Source organism: Centruroides sculpturatus, unplaced genomic scaffold (assembly GCF_000671375.1).
Source record: "Centruroides sculpturatus isolate CEXI.00-Female unplaced genomic scaffold, Cexi_2.0 scaffold893, whole genome shotgun sequence".
NCBI classification, from domain to species: Eukaryota; Metazoa; Arthropoda; class Arachnida; order Scorpiones; family Buthidae; genus Centruroides; species Centruroides sculpturatus.
In genome coordinates, this window is record NW_019385343.1 from 55465 (window position 1) to 80007 (window position 24543).

The window sequence follows — 24543 nt, forward strand, 5'->3', positions numbered from 1 at the left end:
CAAAAACCTGTCATACACACACACCGATATAATAACGCTAACATTTACACAAACAAAGCCAAACCGAATGTTTTACATTTACCAACGTTTAAAGGTTTCACATCTAAAAATAAAAATCTTGGGAATCAATTTTTCACCAACTGCCATACTTTATGTCTATTATATATGTGGTGGTTAGATGTGTGAAATTCCAAACCATCAAGAAAATAAACGAGAGGTGGTGGAAGGGACAAGAGAGACCAGCAGAGGGCAACAAGAAACTCCAAAGGACAATAATCTTGTTTCACACGCTTTTCAATCGCAGAAACAAAACTGCGATTGAAAAGCGTGTGAAACAAGATAATTATTATTCTCTTTATTCCTAAATAAGAGCCAAGAAAATAAAACTAAATGCAGCATGAGATCATGACGCTGTACTAAAACTCGGTAAAAAAAAATATACCATTATAGTTTGACAATTTTATACAATAATAATATATTGTCTCAATTTTTCTATTCTACCTGTGAGTATTAAAATGTAAGTAAGATTAAAACAGTATTACATTTTTACTTTATTAGCTTAATGTCTGTAGTACAGGGCATTTATAATTAATGTTCACCTTTGAAGTTGTCATAAAAGGGAAATTACTGGACAAAATGTTATAAAACTTGGTAACACTTTACAGGAAGAAATATTGTTAAACGAAATAACACACGAAGACATCGGTTGAAAATGATTTTAATCGTTTTCAAAACGTGTTACAAAGCATGTTCAATGTGACGTCCACCATTTTATGAAATCAAGTTAAATCGCATTACTGTGTTCTCAAGAGTAGCTCTTAGCATATCAAAAGGAACGTTACGGACATATCTGTGTATCACAATTTTCAATTTCGCCAAATTGTTTAGTTTCATTTTCAACCGTTGTGATTTTCAAAATTCGCCATTCTATTGAAACATTAGGTCGACTAAGCACCGACTTCTTTCCAAAGGATGTATTACTAAATACTCTAAAGGAGATACAGCTTCACTTACTGGTTAGATATTCTTTCTTGAAAACATTACAAATAAAAGCTATGTTTAAATACTATAAATGGACATCCCTTACTACTGTGGTATTACCCCAACTACTTTGCATTTTTGTTAAAATACACTCATCAAAATATTTTGATATCTACGAAATAATAAGATTATATGTGTATTACTTACCTATAAAGTTTGTCTACTATAATAACTCATATCGTCTTAGCCGTCTGTGAAACATGTTCCCTTTTTACTTTTCTTTTTGTCACGTTGCCTGTTCTACCTGTCAAATTTATTTTGTTCATATAATTTAAACACGTTATTTTTCTATTTTTCTAAATTAATAATTAAATTCATGTTTAGTAATTTAAGTATTATGTATTAATTTGTGTTTATGTTTTTTTCAGATAAACACTGCACTGTATTCTAGTCTTAATTTACTCAGCAGTGACCGACGGGTATAGTCGTCGAGGGCGATTGTGTGGCAGTGGTGAGCGACGACTATAGTCGCAAAAAAATTCATATGAAATACCTGGACCATTTCGTGAAGTCGTAGAATTTTTACGAGTAGTCGGATTCTCCAACTTCGTTATGGAATATCTTTTAGTTCACGAGAAAATACAATAAAAGAAAAAAAAATAAATAAATATGAAATTTTAGAGGGTGAGCTATCGACATAAATCGAATTTAAACCTCCCGCCATCAACTGATTCGTTAAAAAATTTAATACAGTAGCACGTCGATTATCCGACCCTTGATTAACCGACCGTCCTAGTCAGAAAATTTCAAATGTCCGCTAGTGATGTGGCGCTACAATATTTGGCTCTGTTTTGGCTACTTTAATATTATTTTACGTGTTTCAGTGGCAACACTCATTCAACCATGTAAGGGAGCCAGTATTTAAACGAGGTTTAATTTTCTAATTTTTAACGATACAATAGCGATGATTATTATTTTAAAAAATTTTTGTTAGGCTTAACATCGATAAAAATCCAACGCAAAGTAGGTTAATAGCGATATACTAATATACTAATTACATGGGATATAATAATATACTACACTAATAATGGATTTTTTTCATACTTTTCAATTATCCGACCAACCCCAGTCCCCAATTGAGTCGGATAATCGATGCTCTACTGTAGTATGTTTTTTTCTAAGACTAAATCACAATGATGACGACTAACAATCTTAACCTTTTTAAGTTTTGATAAAGAAATTGTTGTGATCAAAGTGAAAAGGATGTGGAATTTATTAACTTGTTCACTTGTTGTTACTCAACTTGCTTCACATGTTTTACTTCAAATATTACTTACCCGTGATTATAAAAAATGTAAAAGAATTGCTTGAATAAAAGTAACATTGCTTTATAAAAAACTGAGTTTGTAAATTATTAAAATTTTTAAAAATTAATAACGAAAATAGAAATAAACCTAAAGCACTGTAATGTCTTTTTGATTTTATATACAAAAGGACAAATAACAGTCACAAATTAAACTTTTTATTCAACTGCTGAGCAGACAATAGTAGACTTCGTTATACCTTCTTTCCTATGTTTAACTTTGAAATTCATATTTTTCTTGATTTCTGCCGGAAACTTGTGAAAGCGAATTTTCTGTTCATTATAATAATCTCCCTGTTTAAATTTACACTGGGGAAAAGAGCAACATCGTCCCATTGTTTTAATACAAAGTTAAAATATATCTACATGCGTTATCCTCGATTCGTAGCCATGTTTACATTTCACTAGCGCCACCAAAAAGTTGCATAAATGTTAACTACGGTACAGCAGAATTCCTTAATGTATTTTCGGAATGCTGAGCAGTGGGTGAAATCAACCTACTGACATAAGGAATCTGGAATAGAATCAGCTCCAAATCACCATAATTTGTCCTAAATAATACAGATCTTGGCATCGTTCCTACCCTTCATTCATGATCCGCTCTCATATCAGACTCATCCTAAATAAACGAAATACAGCCGACCAAACACTGTACTGTATTTCTAAATGCAAAATTTTGGCATCTCTACGTAAATTATCTACTTACATCTATTGTACAATAAAAATTTTTGAATGGGCAGAATGATTGGTTTTACTTTATGGTTTGAAATTTTATTTATTAAAAATCTTTTAAATAATTAAATACTTCGTTGTTCCTTGAAATCTTATTCGAGTCGCATCACATCACGCTTCGTTCAATTGTGGAAAATAAATTATAGCCAAATTGTTACGCTATTATTTTCGACTCGAAAAATTATAATGTGCGATATCTTATGATCAAAATTTTTTCTAAATTATAGTATTTACAGCTTTAGCATTTGTCATTATCCAATGATAACGTTGCTCGTTCTAGTGTCAAATTTTCGTATTTTTTCCTGCGCTATAGCTTTACAGTTTCATTCTAAATCAACGTTATTGATCAGGTGGTCACGCAGAATTCTAAATCCTCTTTAGGTACTCAGGTTCAAATTTGATCTGCATTTTCGCAAAATTTTACGGTTGCTTCGTTTCCTACTCTATTCTCGCTGTGCGATCTCACTGCCGGTCACAAAATCGAANAAATGACTTCTAAATAAAATAATAATACTTAAAGTAGGATAATATATATTGTCATGGGTCTCAGGTGTATTCAAAAAAATTAATAATCGATATAATAATATTTTGTCACATGCTTCACGCGTTAAAGTTTGTAGCTGTAATTGAAGGTAATGTATAAGGAAACAAAATGTTTATATTATCAATAGAAGCCAGAAGAAACAGACGATCACAGATACGACTATCAAGGATTCGACAGATAATTAAGGAAATTAGAAAGATCGCCCATAACGTTAATATCTCCTTTCTTAAAAGGACTAAAAGGAGCTCATATCACGAGCCCAAGTGTATCCAGGTTGTTTGGGTTCGCAAAAACGCATAAAAACAACAAAGAAATTAGGCCTGTTATAGTGAAATGTAAAAAACTAACCTATAAGCAGGAAAAACGTATGCATAAGTACTTGTCGAAGCTAATTGAAGACTACCAATTTGTTACAAAAACACGTTTAACTTGGTAAATGATCTGCATGAGCTATCGTCAATGGATAACGAAGTTGAATCATTTATGGACTTCGACAGCATGTATCCATCGATAAATCTTACTTCATGTTTTGATACACTAGTAGACCTATTATGTGAGTTACATCTGAATGCATCCGCGTATCGCAAAGACCAAGATATGATTGCAGATTTTGTATGCTTTCAATCATTTTTCGGTTTCGAAAGTAAAATTTTCAAGAATTAAAGGGAGTCCCGTTAGCCAGCCCAATATCTGGCTTGCTCTGAGAGTTGGTTGTAAGAAAAATGGAACACATCACACATTATGAACTTTAAAGAGGACAATCTTGTACAAAAGATATGTAAATGATGTGTTCATCATATGGAAGAACGATACAAAAATACACCAATTCTTGAAGCAAATGAATTTCGACCAACATAGTATAAAACTGAACCTAGAACAGATTAGTAACAACGAATTACACTTCTTGGACATTGATATTGCATTTCGGAACGGATCACTATACACAAAAGTGTATATCAAACCTACTCCTGAGCCGTTATATATACCATCGACATCTAATGATCCTACTGCATATAAACTCTCAGCCTTTAGGGCTCTGATCAGAAGAGCGTTTCAGTATTTTTCAAACATGATAAATACAATAGAGGAAGCAAATAGAATTCAAGAAGTAAAGAAAGTCTTGGGATTTGGAGTAAGAAAGGTTGAACGCCTCATTGCCCCATACAACGATCCTATAAAGGGCAAAAATAAATATCTAATTGGTTCACACGTTATATAAATAACGCTTTTGTTAACATTAGATATTAATTACAATATGTTTTAAAAAAAAAGTTCATATAGTTATATATTTTAAAAATAGTAATAATATTTACTCTATCAAGGATCTTATACATCTCAGATTCGTTGGAACATTTGGCTATTATATTTATATCATACTTTTGACTCATCTCATTTACTTTAAAACATTCACAGAATATATGGAATTTAGATAATGATTTATTACATCTTGGGCATATGATTTGAGAGTATCCAGAAACTTATCATTGAAAATAATCTCATTTTTATTTAGTCTGAGTTGTATGAAGAATTTTTTGACATTAAATGCCAGCTTCGTGAACATATGATTATTATTCATAATAATCCCATCTTATACACGTTGTCCAGAAATGACTAAGAAAAAATTAATGAGAAAGAACAACCAAAAGTGTAGGCAATAGTTACAAGAACGACCGATTGGGAATAGACAAAGAATATATAGGAGTCACAAACCTTAAGATAAAGGTGAAAGAGCATAAGTACAACGTATCAATAAGCCAATATACAACACCGTTATCAAAAATATCGCAGACTGATGAATCCATAGTTAAATGGGAAGAGGCCAGAATCATTGCAAATGGGCACTCGCCAACGCTTGCATCCACAACAGAGAAGTATGAGATAGCTTAACGGAAAAATGTTTAAACTATAAGGATGCAACCATTTTACAGTCGGCATGGAAATATATAATCAGAAACAACTCGTAAGATGATACATCCAACAGGCTTAAATTAATAAAAACTTGAGTTAGTATAAAAAATTTTTACATATTGTATTGTGGGGAATTACCGTATTTTTTATTTTATTTTTATGTTATTTGGTTTATTCTTGTTTATTGTATTAAATTTGTTATGCATGTTTACTTAATTTGATTTCAATATACTGCACACGTTTCAATATATTTTAAATTTGAACGTGTTATTCGATAAACCATTAATTCGAACGTCTTTAACCTGATGATGACCCATGGGATGTGTTGAAAACGATTGTTTAGCAGAATAAATGAACTTTCTCAGTATTAAGGTGTGTTGACTTTATAAAGTTCTGTTAATAACAAAGCAAAAGTGCCATTTTAATAATTTTAATTTCCAGTCTTAGATTTTTCGTGCAAAGTTACATCTACCAGACTTCTTTCTGGCCATGTAAATATTTTCCATTACTTTTTGTAAATTACAAAAGACATATTTATTGTGTATTTATATAGAGAGATAGATGAATAGATACATTTAGTGCAAATTAGATAAATAATTACTTCTGTTCATAAAATATAATTTTGTCAATTGACACTTTCATATACATAGATATGCAGAAAGTTCACGAGAAAATTATATAAAAGTAGTAATCATGCACAATCCCTATTAAGTGACATAACAACAATTGTTTTCAAATATTAATTTTCTTTGAATAAATGAAAATAAAATATTATCAACTTTTTCACTTCTGGTGTACTCTAAGTTTGCACAAACAGAAACTTCGATACTTTCTTGCTTTAATTCGAGATACGCACTTTCTCCCGCAGTGTACAATAACCTCCATGAAGAAAACTGTTATTGAAATTACATATCCAGCAATTAGTATATAAATAGAGCCTATAATATGCTCTACTTTTAGTTTATCTTCCTCTTCTATCTCTACAGTTTCGTAGAATTCTCTTTGTCTTCGAACATCTTCCTGTGAATCTCGAAGTAGTTTCTCAGCGATTCCAGATTGCTGAATGATGGTAGTCCTATAAATATAATATACATAATATCTAAAGTTATTTAGAAGTAACACTCAGAGGATTCTTTCATGCACAGCAGGTATCAGGTCATATCAGAGGGAAATGAAGTTTACAGTGTACAGTACATTGTCATTACCAACAAGGCATAACGAACACTTAATTACGATAAATTAGTATTAAATGTGTAACATAAAAAACTGTGGTGTTTAATGATTTTATTAAAATACAACACATGCAGTACTGCTAATTGGACATATATACGTGCTATGCATGAAGTTACCTCTAGTGCGTTACTTTTGAACAATCCTGTATAACTTGGTTTCCTATATTAAAATATTCTCTGTACTTACATCCGTCGGAATTCAAAGATATACGGAAAGTACTCTCTCATGCAAATAAAATGAAATTCTGTGTTCAAAATATCTGAAGATATGAAAAATTTACTTCTTCCGAATTCTTCAATTCCCAGTTGAATATCGTTATTGCATGAAATCAGGCAGCCATTATCATTCAAAACATGCTCCAATCCATGCGATACGTTTTGTATGTTTGCCAAGCTGTATTCACTGATGTATTCTCTGATATCTTCTAGAATTTCATTTGGTTGTTGTTTCCAGACTAAACTCTATTATTTGAAAATTATACTAAGCTATATTAAAATTTATAGCTATATAAAAAATACAGAGCATTTACGATAAAGATATTCCTGCTTAGAGATGACTAGTGCTCATTCTAAAGCCTGTAGTGTAATTTAGACTTGAGATATTCTAGAACACGGAAATGACAGTTATTTAGAAAACAGTTTCAAATTGTATAACCTCTGCCATTACTCATTGCAGCAGTTTTTATTAGAAGAACAACATCATCAACAGAAAAAACTAACATGTCAGATGAGATAAAGAACAGATACCATTTATGAATGCACTTCTTTGAATTTACCAAATTACAAGAATCCCTTGAAAACACACGCATCTTCAGAAAGCTCTAGTATTATGAATCAGATAGACAGGGCCGGCCTGTTCATATAGCAGAACTGGGCGATGGCCTACGGCGCCTGAATTTGGGGCGGTATGGTGAAAGTACATGCATAAATTACAATAAATAACGAAAAAATAAATGTGTTTTGATCACAATCCTTTTGCACGTGTAGACCTGCGAGTTGCCATTTTAAAAGTAGCGCTGCAATCTCACGATTGCGATATTTCGTGCTGCATATTAAATTGTGATTGACAGTCTTTAATTTTTTTAAAGGGGGCGACGTCAAAGACATTTGCCTAGGGAGCTGAGTTTGCTCGGGCCGGCAGTGTAGATAGTAAGATCAGGTAATAATAGCAGCCAAGATGTTTCAATGTTGCATTTGAAATGAGGTTCTTCCAATGGAAACTGCTACCTCTTGTAATAGAGATTAAACGTTACGAATGCATTGGGGAATGCAATGTGTAACTACGCTGGTTAGTAATATATGTTGCAGTTAGTTTTCGAAATAAATGTCATTTACGTGTATCTGAAATTTCAGTACTCTGGACTATATGCATGTCGAGGATCCTGACAATTTTTAAGTAGGAATTAACTAATTAGAATAGCCCTGCGTAATCAGTATCGTATTCTTATTTGTCTATATTTCACTTACCCAGAGTGAGACATATTGCAAGGAAAAAGTTATAACACCCAAATAGTATTTTTCATCCGAAGACACAGCTAATAATTCTTTAAAAGTTTGAGGAATTTTCTCTTCTCCAGGAAAAATCATATATGATGGAAGTATGCCAAGATATCCAGAAGTCAAAACGAAAGCCATCATCATCCAAATGCCGAAAGTGATACGTAATGTATTCAAATAAACTGAATCAATATCAACATCTGTAAATAATTTCATTAATAAAATATATTATAATTTAATGTATTAATAAAAGTATTTGAAATGTAAGAGAAGTAGAGAATCGCTGAAAAGTTTGAACACTTGTAATGGAATTAATATTAATAATATTTTTATTAATACAACTTAATGTTTTTACAAGCAGAATTGGAAATATTTAAATCATAGCGACCAAACAAAAGTTATGAAATTTATACATGCGATTGCAGGGTCGGTACCTCCTTGGAGCTTTGTCAGACTGACACCACTGTGTCTTTTAGGACAGACACAGAAACCGAGTTGATCGCAAATTTCGTTTCGCGAGTGGTCGCGCTTTTAGGCTTCCGGATTCCGAATAGAAGGGGAAGGAGACTACCAGAAGAAGTACACTCCACAAGTTATCATTTAACAAAAAATACCTGTTTATTAATAGCTCTTATTCAAATTTCAGAAGCTTAGCATAATGGCTACGAAAAATTTAATACAGGTGCTTAGCACAATTGCTAAAAAAAGAGGGAAAAACTTATCGCGACTCTGACGAAGAGAGAACTCACAGTAAGTTCGCAATATGTTAATACCTTAAAATACTCGTAAGTCACTCGTTGGTTCCGGGTGACACATTTAACGTGTCACCATGAACTTACAAAGAATACAAGGAAATAAGTCTGTGAAATATAGTTTAATTATCTTCTATGATTTTTTCTCTTGATAAATTTTTTAAGTAAAATTTTTCGTCACGCCCAGGCTCATATACAATATCGACATGCTTATATTTCATTCCGAAATATAAGCATGACGAAATATAAGCATGATGATGATAATAATCAAATTTTTACCAGGTATGAAATCGTTTAAATAGGAAAGATGCATGCATGAAGGAAATAAGGTCTGTCTCAAAGATTTATTTAAATTAATTTTTTTTCAATAACTTTTAGAATACTGAACTTTTGATTGATGTTATAAATGAAATGAGTTCACAATACATCACATTAACAATCACTAACAAGAAAATTTTAACAATTTAACAGATATTAAGATTCTTAGAAAAATAAAATTTTTTTTTTAAACATTGTTGTTGCAAAAGTTCAGATGAATTTGAAAAATTTCATCGAAAAAAAATTTTTAACGGTTAATTGTGCTTTTGTTTTTATTTCACTCGATTTAGCATTGAATTTACAAGCGTTTGTAACAATTCTGGTTTCGAGTTATACCATTAATTATCAATTGCATATTTAAGTTTTGTAACATTGAAAAACTGAGAACCACTTTTAGCCACGATCCCCTATATGTTTTCTATAGAGTTTTGGTCAGAACTTCTTGCAGGCCATTTCACAGCATTCACATTTTGACTCCGAAGCCAGTTTTTGGTTGTATTTGTACCATGAATAAAAGCGTTGTTCTAAAGTTGTCTTGAAAACTTTCTGACGTCCAGAAAGAAATGCTAGACTGGAAATTCTGTTGAATCCAAATGCCTCAACACCATTACCATTAGAGAGCCACCACCTTGTTTTCTGCTGTAAAACATTCGGTTTTATTATTTTACGTCATGCCAATAGTAATTTTTGCCATCAGCATTATCTGAGTTTTACTTTTTCTCATTACTGAAAAGTTTTCTTATCCGTTCATATTTCTACTGCGTGTAGTTTTTTGCCTATTCCAAACCTCCTTTAAGATGTTTTGGTTTGAGATGTGTTTTACACATTCTTGTTAGTTTAATATAAGAATTTTTACTTAAATTTTTATGCACAGCATTTTTAGAAATATTTAAGTTAGACTCTCTTAAAACTTGTCTAACTAAAAAATTTTGTCTAGATAATAGTCTAATTATACAATTTTTACCTGTGGGTTATGTTAGTTTAGGTCGACCTAAACGGGATGCAGGTTTAAAATTTTCCTTTTTTGAACAAACTTTATATATTTCTGAAGCCGAAAAACCTATTTTGCTTAAAATTTCAGTAACTAAATTTGCACTTGCTTTCAATTTCCAAATTTTTGTCACTTCGTATGATGAAAACTAATTTACTTTGGATGTATTAATTTTTCTGTTATTTGTTTTTTAATTTAAAAAATAACCGTTATAAAAACTAGATTTTACGATATTTTATTGTTAATACCAATAAGTGATGTCATTCATTAAAGAATATGTGCAATAATTTTCTTAAGAAATAACTAAAATAATATTATAACGTAAACTTTTGGGACAGCAACATCTAACAAAATTTCTATAATTCTATGTAATTTAATAACTGTTAAATTTTTAAATTTATCATTTTAATATTTATTATGATGCATTATGATTTCATTTGTCTTGTTAGATAAATCGAAAGTTTATTATTTTAAATCTTTGTCATGAAAAATCCTTTTACTTAAACTTTTGTGACAGATCCTAGGTGACTTTTGATATTTTTATCAATTATTTTGAAAAAAAAACATTTAGTATTATCTACTATTTTGATTCTTATTCCTTTATATGTTATCGCGCTGTTATTTAATAGAAATTTTATAGTAAGTAATTTGACATAATATTTCAGGATAGATAGATAATAAATAAGTTCTTGGGGTCGAAGGAAATGGTATTGGCTATGAAATTAGTATAGTTTTTCTTTTTTAAGTATGAGACCTCTTGTAACCAATAGAATATCACTAATCACTTCCGGACAGTTGATGTTCAATTTGAAATGAATTTGTGTTGAGGAAACACTATTCATATTCAAAAGAGAATCCCAATGGGTTAATTAAGTAATTTACTGAAATAGGCCAATTATTCATAAAAGTTGTTTTGTTGATTTACAGAGATAATTTTATAATATATCGGTTTTCTGTGATCTTCAGTAAATAATTCAATTCATTTCTTCCAAAATCGAAATAAGATTAGTAGGAGAGTTAATGGAAAAGTGTTCTAGTTATTTCATGTCTAATCAGCGGTTTAGGAACTGAAAGATTTAGATGATAAATGCGTTTAACTGGGAATGCATTTGTTTTGAGAAATTACTTAATAAAATTGAAAATTATAATTTTAATCTCAGTCATTATATGTTTAAAGTAAAATGAATGAGAAAAGTTAAGTAAAGTAGACTTTACTTAAGTAAAGTCTACTTTACTTAACTTTACAATTTAGTTAAGTAAAGTAAAGTTAAGTAAAGTAGACTTTACTTAACTTTACAATTTAGTGCCTTCCAAACAATACTACTCTCATTTTCGTAGCTTTTCTTCTCTACTGAAACCATGATTTTTGTTTTTTCTAAATTTACTATTAGTTGGTTAATCTGACAATATTCCACAATGAATTTATTCTTATTAAAATAGTGGAAACAAAAGATGACATTAAAAGTATATCATCTTCATATAAAAGACGTACAGAAATATATTCATTGGTGATTTCCACGAAGAAAAATAATGCTATGCTACACATTACACTGCTTGTATAAACTCTGAATTATCATTTACAAAAAGCTACTTAAAAACTACACCAATGTAATAAGTCTTATTATTTAATAAACAAGTTCCAAGTAGACAGTATAAACACAGTAATGTAAAGATGTAAGGACATAGAAGTAAAAAATAATAATTGGCTACTTGTACTTTCAGCGCATCAATTATGCTGAAATTCTCTATCCAACTGTCTGAATAACAATGAAATATAAATTATATTACAATATTCAATTGTAACTAATTAATGTTAAATCACTTTTGAAATTTGCTCTATACTGTTTGTGACATGATGTCTACAATAACATCGTTGTCTGAAAAATACCATTTAATAATAATATGGACAAACACACCGACATAATGTTCATTGGTAAAACTAGTTGAAAATACATTTAAATTTCTGTTATGCAATACTTCAAACTTGTGGAATTCATTTAATTTTCACTAAAGGTATCTCATACACTATGTAGCGGAGTTATGCTATGCATATTATACGTACCTTGACGTAACAAACATCGTAATATCGTCCAAAATATTGATGTAAAACGCAATGGCTTCTTATGACAAATTCTTGCTTCCACTTTGAAAATGACAAACGATAATGATAACAGCAATGGAATGGTTGCACTAATGAAAATCCAGAGCTAAAGTAAAAATAATTAAAATTTACGTATGAGTGTAATATACAAAAGTTTTTCATTCATAACAATACAAGAAATACTCACTAAACCTTGGAAAGGTTTCAGAAGAGCAACAGATTTTTCGAGTGGCTGCGCTGCCTTGATGACAAATATGGGTGAAACTTCTGTAATTGCTGGAGATAAATAATAATTCCAAGCATAAGGTTGTCGACGACAAGGAAGAGCAATAGGTGCCTAATTTATAAAAATTGAATAGAACTTTAATATCAAGTATACTTAATTCGTATTTTATAAATACAATAAAGCATCACATACCGCATGTGTGGAATCTACTGTTTCAATTCTGTGAATGACCAATTTTGTAAACATTATATATTATCTGATATTGACATTAACTTTATATAATATATTAACTAAACTAACTTAAAACCATAAAGTTCTTGTAAAAGTTTAAAATATTTCACCAAAAGTGAGGTGTCTCGAAGTAAAATATTGTAATCTTCATCAAATTCGAAAACACTTGCGTCCTACAAAATATTTAATAAATTTTGTTATAAGGTTAATTTTGAAATTGTTTATCAAGTGTGGAAACTTAACAAAGAATATATTTTTATGTTGTTTTTGAAACCGTGTTTTCCAAATATTGTGGACTTCGAACTAGAGTGAGAGTTATAAATAATGATGAAAATGAAGCCGAGAGTTTATTTATAACTTTCATTCGAGTTCGAAGTCCAATATATGTTTTGTTTATATATCTAATATATAATCGAGACAAGTTGATAATAATGATAATAATAATAATAAGCGCAGAGCCGAAACGGTTAGGAGTTGAAAGTTGAAATTTGGTACACAGTTAGGGTACGTTAGGATAACGCACACTAAGAAGGAATTTTTCGAAATTCTTAATCCTGTTCCTCTCCCCCGAGGAGAGGAACAGGATTAAGTCTTAGCACTTCCATCAACAATGGAAGTGTTAAGTAACAATGGAAGTGCTAAGTAACAATGGAAGTGTTAAGTAACAATGGAAGTTTTCAGTAACAATAAAAATTTTAAGTAACAATGGAAGTGTCAACAATGGAAATGTTACGTAACAAGGGAATTGTTAAGAGAAAGCGACGTGCAATACGCATATGCATTTTTTTTCGTTTTTGCAGAAAATCAAACATATTTTTAGACCCATCTAAAAATTCTCTAATTAGTCTGGAAACAAGGGGACCCAATTCTTGCATTCTGTGAAAACGGGTAAGGTTGACTGTAACGTAATAACCTTTATTTTAGTTATCGTTACTTTTGCCCGAGCAACGCCGGGCCTACCTGCTAGTATATATATAATTGAAATGGGTTGATAATGATGATGACGATAATAATAATAATGATAATGATAATAATAACAGTTACTCATATATTCAGTCATTCTACGGCAAGCACACAAACAACACAGAAACATACACATGGCATATATAACTACAGAAAAGCATTCGCCAGTGTTCCACATAGTTGGCTGCTACATATTCTACACATGTACAAAATACATCCATCACTCATTGCATTTTTCCATAACACTATGCAGCACTGGAGAACAACACTATATCTCAAGGTTAGTAACACTTCCATACAAACAAACCAAATATTTACTAGGCGAGGAAGTTTTCAAGGAGATTCCTTGAGTCGTTTCTGGTTCCGCCTAGCCCTGAACCCATTATCCAACATGTTAAACAACACGCAATATGGCTACAATATCAGACATGAAAAAACAACACAGTATACGCTGTCACATCTCATGTACATGGACAACATAAAACTCTATGCATCCACACAAAAACAACTACAGCAGCTCCTACAAATCACGCATTTATACACCAAGGATGTACAAATGGATTTCGGCTTAAACCAATGCAAAACACTTAACATAGAAAAAGGAATCCTAAAGAAAGAAGATTTTGCACTTGAAAATGGAGACATTATTGAATCCATGGAAGATGGTGAATTCTACAAGTATTTAGGTTTCCAACAGGCCAAATTAACAGAACATACACAAATAAAGCAAAGATTAATTAAAGAATATCAAAGTAGGTTTCATGCTATTCTCAGAACACAGTTAAATGCAAAACACACATTTAAAGCAATAAACACATATGTCATCCCAATACTCACATACTCTTTTGAAGTTATACATTGGAATGAAGCTTATAATAGAAAATTGAAAGAAAGTATAGAAATTTAAAAAAATAAACATTGTATAAATAAAAACGTAGGTTTAAAAATTAACGATAATTGGTTAAAAATACTATAAAAATCTCTTTACAGAGAATTCGCTGAAAACCAGCATTAAATAGGAAAAATGATTATTTTTGATTTTTGCAAAACTTTACTCAAAATAGTAAAAATGAATTTTTAAAATTTATGATTAAAAATGATTTAAATCGTGAAAGCCTTGGCTCGCCATTTCAAAAGAACGCTTGATTATGCAAATCACCATAATAGTAGCATATGGGAAACTGATGGACATGCTGACAGCAGAGTAAAGAGATTCGCCAAAGTGAAGTTTAATTCCGTCAACTATCACTAGCATTAAATACGAACAAAAAAGTATTAGTCAAAAAGAAGTTCAGTTTTGTTGATTATATACCAAAGGTTATTAACACTAAAGAAGATAGAACTGTGCTACACGTCTATTCCAGTTTTTCCTTTACATTTTCGAAAGTCTCCTGGGAACGTATTTCATGAAATTTGAGTGATCTTCAAATTCAAAAAACCTGGTCGTGAAAGTCAAATGCTGTTATAAATATGTCTTGTGTATACCAACTAAAGTTAAGTCTTGGGCTTAGTATTTGAGGCAATCCAGTGTATATCGTATGGCTCCCGCTTGTGGTAAAATTCACCTAAGGATGGCATTTCTGTTTTTAAGTTGACTGAGGAGGAGCAAATAAGGCCCGAAACGTGTGTAAACGGGTATCAACGAAAAGTGAAATAAAGAAGTGAAGAGTGCCAAGTGATTGTTATTACGCTACATTGCGCTTATAGAACAAACAAAAAGAACGACACGGTTTCAAAATATGGCATAATAGTATTGTTATTATTATTAAGCGCAGAGTGCAAACGATTATAAGTTGAAAATTGAAATTTGGTACAAAGGGTACGTAATGAGTATGTACACAATGGAGTGATTTTCTGAAATTCCACTCTGGTGGGGAGAGAGAAAGAAAGATTACAATGAACTCAGATTTTACTATACTATTTTAGATGCGTTTTTTTGTGAAGAATCGAACATATTTTCAGACCCATCTAAAAACTTTCTAATTACTTTCATAAGAATGAAACCTAATTATTCTACCCGGTGAAGACGTCTCAGATTGGCTATAATCTAACAATCTTAACCTTAGCTGTCATTACCCTTTGTCCGAGCAACGTTAGGCTGATCTGCTAGTAAAATATATTTTATTTTATTTTTTTCTTGTTGGACATCTTACTTGCTTTTTAATTTTAGAAGATTTTTCTGTAGTTTCTGTAGCTATAGATTTTATGTCAAGCTTTCTCTTCTTTTTTCTATTGAGGCTTTGATTGCATTGCATATCAGGCTTACCATTAATGGAAAAAATTTATATTGTTACGATTATAACATGAATTACCAAAGTTACACTCCATGTCGAAAAAAAGAAATCCGATTTAATTCATTAGGAGTACTGTATAGTGTGGCAATAATTAAAATGTTTCTATTTAGAACTATATAGCTGTAACCAATAAGAGAACTGACATAGTCGGTATAAGAGTATTGGATTGATATACCGACTATGCAAATATGTGGAATAGAGCTCTGAAAAATATTTACGTAAGGAATGTTTTTAAATATGTGCCCCCGTTTTTGAATAGAGTTATTTTCATGATTCCTACAAAAAAAGTACCTATTAACGCATGCATAACTTGTAGCTCTCACGCGGCATATTCCCTTAGCCATATTCAAGACTTCCAGTGGCATAGATGCTTTCAGACTTGAAGATTGCCAAGACGACAAAGAAAAAGATTGCCTTTGACGACCATTTGTCTAACTCAGACGAATTTGGTTCTGGTTGATTTTGCTTTGTCACCAAAGATACAGATAGACTCGAAGAGAAAACACAATAGCTTTAGAATATAAAGTTTATCATTATAGGTATCCTACTCGCAATGGATTTCTGAAAACGTTTGACTAGTCGCATGATTGCTACAAAAATGTATGAATTCTGGATGGGCACATGGTAAAAAAAATAAAATTGCATTTAAATTTGAGTGTTTGCTTTTTCATTAGAAAAGTCTAGTTGATGTGAAACGACATGGTGTATACTTAAAAGTTTGAGTATACACCATACAAATAATTAATCTTTCAACAGTGGGTTAGTCATGTATAGTGCTATCCCTACGTGGTGGAGAATAAACGTACGAAATTTTTAAAGGATTTTTCCGGACGTTTTTCTCATTACCGTTTCGGAATAAATTTTTAAACAGTTATGTCCAGTAAAGTAAAATGTTATTTATTGTCACATAATTCATTTTTTATGTGAATTTTTTTTCGCGATAGTTTTTGGCGATATCCGCAAATTGTTTTTGCGGATATTACCAAAAACAACTGGTAAACCACAGATATATCCGTCGTTTAGCAGTGCACACAATCGTCCTTCATGGATATATCTGTCGATCACTGCAGAATGGTTAATTTATCAATATAAAAGCGAATAATTAATTTTGTGTTCCGTAATAATTCGGAAATTACAAAATTATGTTCGTATCAACGTACGTGTTCTTATTACGTTCGTATCAATTGTATATCTGTTAGCTGTACCAAATGTACTTACCCGTAACGGATCTACTGTTAATGTAAGATTTTCTTGTATCTGAGTTTCATACTTAAATTTGTACAGATGAGTTTCGCAGATGTCATGTTCGGAACACTAAAAGAAATTCATAAATGTTAAAAAAAAAAGATAGAAATTAATTAGCAACTTACAATTTTTAACATTTTCTTTCCAACTTCAACAGTTGAGGTTTTGTTAATTGTTATAGAAATAGGATGCTGTTCAGACCAAAGCGATGGCAAATAAAACATTTTGATTCTCGCAGTTTCGTTGTTTTCGTTGTTTCTATTCTCCACGCACTTTATCTGTGTGGGGATTCCTCTTTCGTTCAGTTTTAGCAGAATATCGCCTAGTAATATGTAGTTAAAAAATAAATTACACTGAATAATATGAGATAAAATATTCGTGAAATGAATCTAATTTTATGAGGATTTGTTCACTAAAAATATGTAATACGAACAGTTTGTTGTAGTTATATTTAGACTTTCATAGCATGGATATGTTGAAATTACAGTGAAATATGTCTTTGTGGGAATCCTGTGGGTAAGAATTGCTTTTCTTAAGTGTTATGACACATCTGTAAAATTTGTCTGCAGAGTCGCTAGGATGATTTTAGCAGTATAAAATTTAGGTACAGGAAGTTCTTATGATCTTCCTGTTGGTTGTTCCTGACACCTGTCTAATTAGAGTGTTAGGCACGCTAATGAATAAATTAATAAACTTTTCCGAGAGGAAAGGATCGTAGATCCGTGATAAGACTTCGGCGTAGAGTTAAGTTCTAGTACGAGATTATTTAATCAAACAGAACAAAATTTATTTATAACAAAATAAAATAAAAATATAGATATATAAGGAAATTTTAAATCCTTATCTATTCACGTAAGAGAGACAGTATACATCAAGTAAAACATACTACCTCGACTGAAGTTTTTGAAGTGTCGTTCTGTAGATCGATGTACGTCGATGTTCGGAGAGGAGGCAAATGAGTAAAAGAACTATTGAGCACACAATTTAATTCCTTTTCCGAGTAACTCTGGGATTGGAGGTTTTTGAGACTTTGGGATTTAAAATTTTTGATAAAACTCCTCGAATCGGGGAAAATCGCCCTTTACGTCAAAAATTTTGACCGATAGAAATCCTGCATTCATATTCGCTAATGGAATGTGCAGAGGGTTAAATATCCAGAGAATTGTGAAAATTGGAGATAAGGGCTTGTGAAAGAAAATTTCGATGTCCTCTTTTTGCCAAAAGTGACAAATGTCATTTCTGTTAATGTAAGCCATATGTAGAAGATATACGTTTATTTTCTCAGAATAATTAAATAACGATTTGGCGAGAGAAATAATTTTACTTCATAAGAAAGTAATATTTATTCGTTCTCTTCATTGAAAGATGAAAGAAATGATTTAGAATCTTTTCTCTAGAAAACGTCTCTGATCTAGATTAGGTTGTTTACAAGATCTATTTATTAAACTCCATATTTAATCATATTAATTGTTTGATAACCGTTCAGATTCTTAACTTTTTATCCAAAGTCAGATACTTTACAAATGCGATAAATGTGAGTAATTTCGTGATATCTAATTTTTATTAAATAAATGATGTAAGACGATATTTGAAATTTCCTAGATATGCCGAATATGTTAAATTTAAAAATTTTCTTTGGTTATAGTAAACTGTTATTTTTACTTTCCTGGCTATTATGTATACGTAACAAGGTAGAGTATGAAAATTGTTTGATTGTTTGCATATCTCCATTTTTTTGCTCCCTTAATCCGAAAAAGTCTATGAAACGACAAAAAATTGCGTGGATATGTATGTATGTTTTTATATTGGCGTCTGTTTCGCTAAATATCATAACATGGGGTAGAGAATAAGAAACGAATTTTTACTTGTTGCGTCACATTTGAGATGCGTTAATGCTATTAAATTTTGGTGGTAAAGAAATAGACAAAGGTGATAATGAAGTTTTTATTCGTTATAAACATTTAGGGGAGACCGGGGCAAGATCGGCATGTTAAGCTTTACTTAAATTTTGTGTAATAAATACTGCTGTAAACTGAAAAAAAAGTTTCGCATATTGTCTATTGGAATGTTTTCTTACTATAGAACTGGTTAAAATCAGTTTGGAAATAAAAATAATTAAAATAATTACAACTTTACAAGAAGAGAGAAATTGACGAAGTTGCCCCGGGTATAGGGGCAAGATCGGCAACTTCTCTCTTTTTGTAAAGTTGTAATTATTTTAATTATTTTTATTAAAGTTGCCCCTGGTATAGGGGCAACAGTAATGGGGCAAGATAGGCACGTATATAAAATTATGTTATTAACAATGTATAAGTTGGAATTCACTATTAAAACAAAGAAATACAAATCCAACACCCATTTAATATTATTACAACGAAATGCAAGTTCAAAGACATATATACATGAATAACAAATGCAAACATGTTTTCATTTATCATCTGTTTGATTTTTATCCTTTGCTTCTAATGTGGCTTTATGTTGCCGATCTTACCCCGCTAGTCATGATTTCGAAACATTAAGTACAACCCTGAGAACAGAATGCCAAGCCACGATCTGGCCACGTGAATAAGTTGAAGTTACATCCTTCTAACAGGAAAAGTAACTTTCGTTATCATGGAATTATAACAAAACCTGCCAATTCAATATAAATGGAAAAAATATTATATGGAATTGAACGAAAATGAAAATTTGCTTAATAATTCAACTACGCTTGTTGGAAAACAATAAAAACACAACACTCAACAAGCCACCTATAAAACTCAACTGCCTAACCTATAACCAAAGTCTTTTTTAAATTTCTTTTTAAAAAAAAGCGCTTGACAAACTTACCCCGCATGCCGAAGTTGCCCCGGTCTCCCCTATATTTTTCATAAAACTCATTACTAACCTTAAATTAAGCATTTTTCCATTTTTATTATCATTAAAATAAAATATCTTTTAATAACAAAATATCATAACAGATACCACCACACACAATTTTACTTTTTCCTTAATAATATTAAAGTTATTTTTAATGAAAATTCATAACAGTTGGAAAAGTTACGCAACTCGTTGTTAGATATTTAATTGTTAGCAGAAATATTTTTATTATAACACGAATAAAATTGTTAATTTTAATAAATGTTGGTTAAAATGTTATAAATATTAGTTAAAATTTGAAATACAACTGATCTGAATTTAAAAAAAAAAATGTTGATGATAAGTGAATTATTCTTTGATATTTCAATAAACTAATAAATGGAAATACAGTAGAGCGTCGTTTATCCGAAAGTCGGTTATCCGAAACGTCGGTTATCCGAAAGAATTCCAGTCAGCAAATTTAAATTTTCGCTAGTGCTGTGGCACTGCAATCTTTAGCAATATCTTGGGCTACTCCAATATTTTTTATGTTTGTGTATGTGTTTTAGCGGGCAGCACTGTCACTTTTGTATGGTGTTTCTCTGAAAAATGTGTCATGCTGAATCAAACGTTTTTGATACTAGATAACTTCTAAAGTATAAACTTTTTTTGTTTTTATATTTTTTAATATATTTATTTTGTTTGTAAAAATAAAGAAATAATTTTTATCGATACAATGGCAACGATTATTATTTTAAAAAGTTTACATTAGGCTTAACATCGACGAAAATACAACGCGAAGCGACACGCAACGGAGTAAAATAGGTTAATGTACTTTTTCGGGATAGGTTAATGTATTTTTTCGTACATAATCGGTTATCCGAAAAACAAGTTATCCGAACAACCCCAGTCTCCAATTGATTCGGATAAACGACGCTCTACACTTCAAATTTCTAAAGCTATTTGAACAACATTCTTAGCTTTAGATGTGAAATTTTAGACACATCAAACACAATGACTACTCAATAACGAATTATTGGCAATTAGAGAAGTGAAATAATAATAATAGTTTAGATAATATTATTTGGATATATTCTGAGTATCTTTAGGTTCAAAAGCTGGTATTCTGAGTTGTCATCGAACTGTTATCAATATAAAAAACATACTTTTAACGCCGCAAGTTAGCGAGTGAAAGAAGAAAGTGTATTAATATACAAGGAATCTAAAATATGTGGGATCAAAATTTTATCCAAAATGTTTCAAAAACGAAGTTTTGTTACATAGTTTTGGTGGATTTCTGAGTAGTATGATCGGAGATCCAATTTTCAGTCGAAGGCAGTGTAATGGCATTCCTAGTACTTGGAAAAAGTTTAAAAATTCTGCAGGGAAGTTGAAGAAAGTGTTTTCTTTAACGTTTACCATCGTATCAATCCATTTGTATATTCTCTCCTCACCGGGAATTTTTTTTTGAATATTAAAGTTGATATCGTCGACAACATTATTTTTAGTTTCCAAAATTGCCCTTTGAAATAGCCACTCTGGATTGGTATAGTTGTGAACAATGTTTGGATAACTTTGGTCGATGAGTTCGTTTTCAGTAGTGGCTATGTTGCAAAAGTCACTGTAGAGTTCAATGAGGACTGTCGTCTGGTATGTGGGATACGTACCTTCGCCTATTTGTAAACGTTTTTGAGAAAAATGTAGTGTTGTTTCGTCTTTCGAGAGTTCAACTCTCACATTTTTTGTTAATTGCAGTATTTCTATGTGTGGCAAGAGATGTGATTTTTTAAGCATGCATTGATCTCGTCTGCTAATGTTAAATTGGGGATAACTAAAAGTGTTTGTCGAAAATCTCCTAAGAGTATGAGCAGAGCTCCTCACATCACTTTAGAGTTTCCTGGCAAGTCCTCTAATGATCTGTCCATGGCTTCGAGTGATTTTTATGTGCCATTGTGCATTCGTTCCAGAGTGCACAATAGAATTTTCCACAACATTCGAGAGTTTATATTCAGTCACTATATCACTTTAACTACTCAAATTTCACTGTTTTTATTCACTCACTGCACTACTTTGGAATTTTCACTTTTTTTTCGGTTCTTCCCTTTGTCACTGATAAGAACGTTCGAACCCACGACGGATCTTGCTTTATATACTGCTACGAATGGGTAGTTTAACCCATACAAAAAAGGTTTCGAATGGCCCACAATGTTCCAGAACATTCCACAACATTCGAGAGTGTTCTGGAATGTTCCAGAATGATCTGGGATGTTCCAGGATGTTCCCGGACATTTCAGAACGTCCCGGAACATTCTGCGATGTTGTGAAATGCACTCGAACACTCTTGAATGTTCTGGACGGTTTTAGAAATTTTTAGAGGGCGAAACTTCCAGCCCTTATATCTTCAACAGCACGCCCTTCAGGTAAAAACGAGAACCTACTTTATTGATGGGAAATAGAGGGCTACTACAACATATAACTTCCTTCATCGTACCGGAATTCGTTTTTGAGTTTTAGCGGCAGGCACATTGTACACTTACCTTTATTATATGTATTGATTTAGGAATGTTTACCCTATTTACGTTTTTAACACCGTGGGATCAATCTGATCTTTCGCAAATAAATAGCAATTATTGCGTAAATATTGATATAACTTACATTAATATTGCATTTTATCAGTTACAAGTATTTATAACCATAAAATTTATTGTTCATCGATAATTGATAAAGTTATTTCATGACAAAATTGTGAAAATTTACGATGAATTTTGAAATTTTAAGATGCTTTTGTTTCATCTGTTAAAATATTTCACAGAGAAAACATTTTTCGCTCTAAATGATCCCGTGACTCTTACAGATGAGTTAATTCTCACAACTCTTATCTGCAACCGTTACAAACGATTTTATTGTCATTATCGCAAATGTAGTTATTTTGCTCGTTACAATGACCACTTATTTTACAGTTTTTATTTTAAAGTAAAATAAAAATGATCGATGCATATCTGACAATTCATAATAATATAAGAATCTATTTATCAAATGAAATAATTCTACAATAGTAAAACACTAATAAGTCATAACGGAACTAAAAGGCTGGCAAGTGCTTTTGCTCAAGAGTTCTGGCACTCGAACAAGAAGACTAGGTTGACCATTAACAAGTTCCGAAAATATAAAATACCCTATGACCTAAACTTTAAATAATAACAAATGCTTAAATTTTGTTGAATTATTATAAAAATCGTCATGTAAAAATATTTAGTATTAAAAAACAGTGACAGTAGTTCAAATTTAAAATTGTGTGAGGTGCCATCTATTAAAACATTTTATTAAAAAATAACTTTTATATTACTAATTAAAAATGTGTAAGGATAGATATGAGCTTTTAAAAATATTGTAAATATCAATACGGAGTGAAAAATTTTTTCGAGATATGACAAATGACTCCTGTACTCCGTAGTCCTTTGAGTTCTACCCTCTAAAACTTAGTAGATCAACGACTCTTATATAAGAAACTTACCGTGATAAATTTCGTTTCTTAATCGTTATCCCATTCTGAAATTAAACAAATTATACAGCAAAGTACGCAATCATCAAAAGTTTTTTTTTTTTAATTTTAGAGGCCAGAAGATCTCAAAACGTTCATATTCGCTAAAACCCAGAGAATCAAATTCGACACGTGTACTTTCTTTCCAGTGTCGTTACAAAAGCCAGGAAAGTAAAACACAACGAGCATTTATTTATTGTGACAGACACCGTCACAATTTGAGACTAGAAATTTTAATTATATTATTTATTTATTTAAATGAATATACAGCTCATATTCGTAACTTAATATTCAGCTCTTTACCTCAGATTAGTAGTCTTTACATCATATCTCATTACTCAGATAGTGCATCTTTACATCATACTTTCTCTTTAACAATATAGTAATGCCGGTCATCTATCTAACACCTCTCAGAAAAAGTTATGAATTGAAATAACATGACTTGCAATTTTAATCGAAAGTTTTTCTATAGTTAATCTGGGCGGTCAGTCTGTAAGAGTTTCCTATATTTATTCTCGTCTTTTTTTCATCGAACTCAGTTGTTCAGATGAGAACAGAAAGAAAACAGTTATAATTTATATAAGTGAAACTTTTTATAATTGCAGCCGGATAAAAATAAACTAAATTTAATGAATCAAATTTAGTTATATCAATATTTATTTTTAAATTAAATTGAATTTTGATTTAAAAAAATTATGATAACTTAGTTATATAGATACTTACTCATTGTTGTTTCTTTACAAATAAGTGTGATAGCAACATAAGATAATACGATATACATTCTTC

The 24543-nt window shown here is 31.0% G+C and overlaps 1 protein-coding gene across 1 annotated transcript; it reads right to left on the reverse strand.

The window, feature by feature from the left end:
• Window positions 1–6200: 6200 nt before the first annotated feature.
• LOC111637898 lies at window positions 6201–24543 on the reverse strand. Its single transcript, XM_023383502.1, has 9 exons — window positions 24481–24543; window positions 17504–17700; window positions 12946–13049; window positions 12838–12865; window positions 12607–12756; window positions 12381–12525; window positions 8228–8457; window positions 6948–7222; window positions 6201–6603 (listed from the first exon to the last, which is right to left on the reverse strand). Exons 1-9 carry the CDS (start codon window positions 24536–24538, stop codon window positions 6312–6314), a joined length of 1479 nt encoding a protein of 492 aa, XP_023239270.1. The 5' UTR covers window positions 24539–24543; the 3' UTR covers window positions 6201–6311.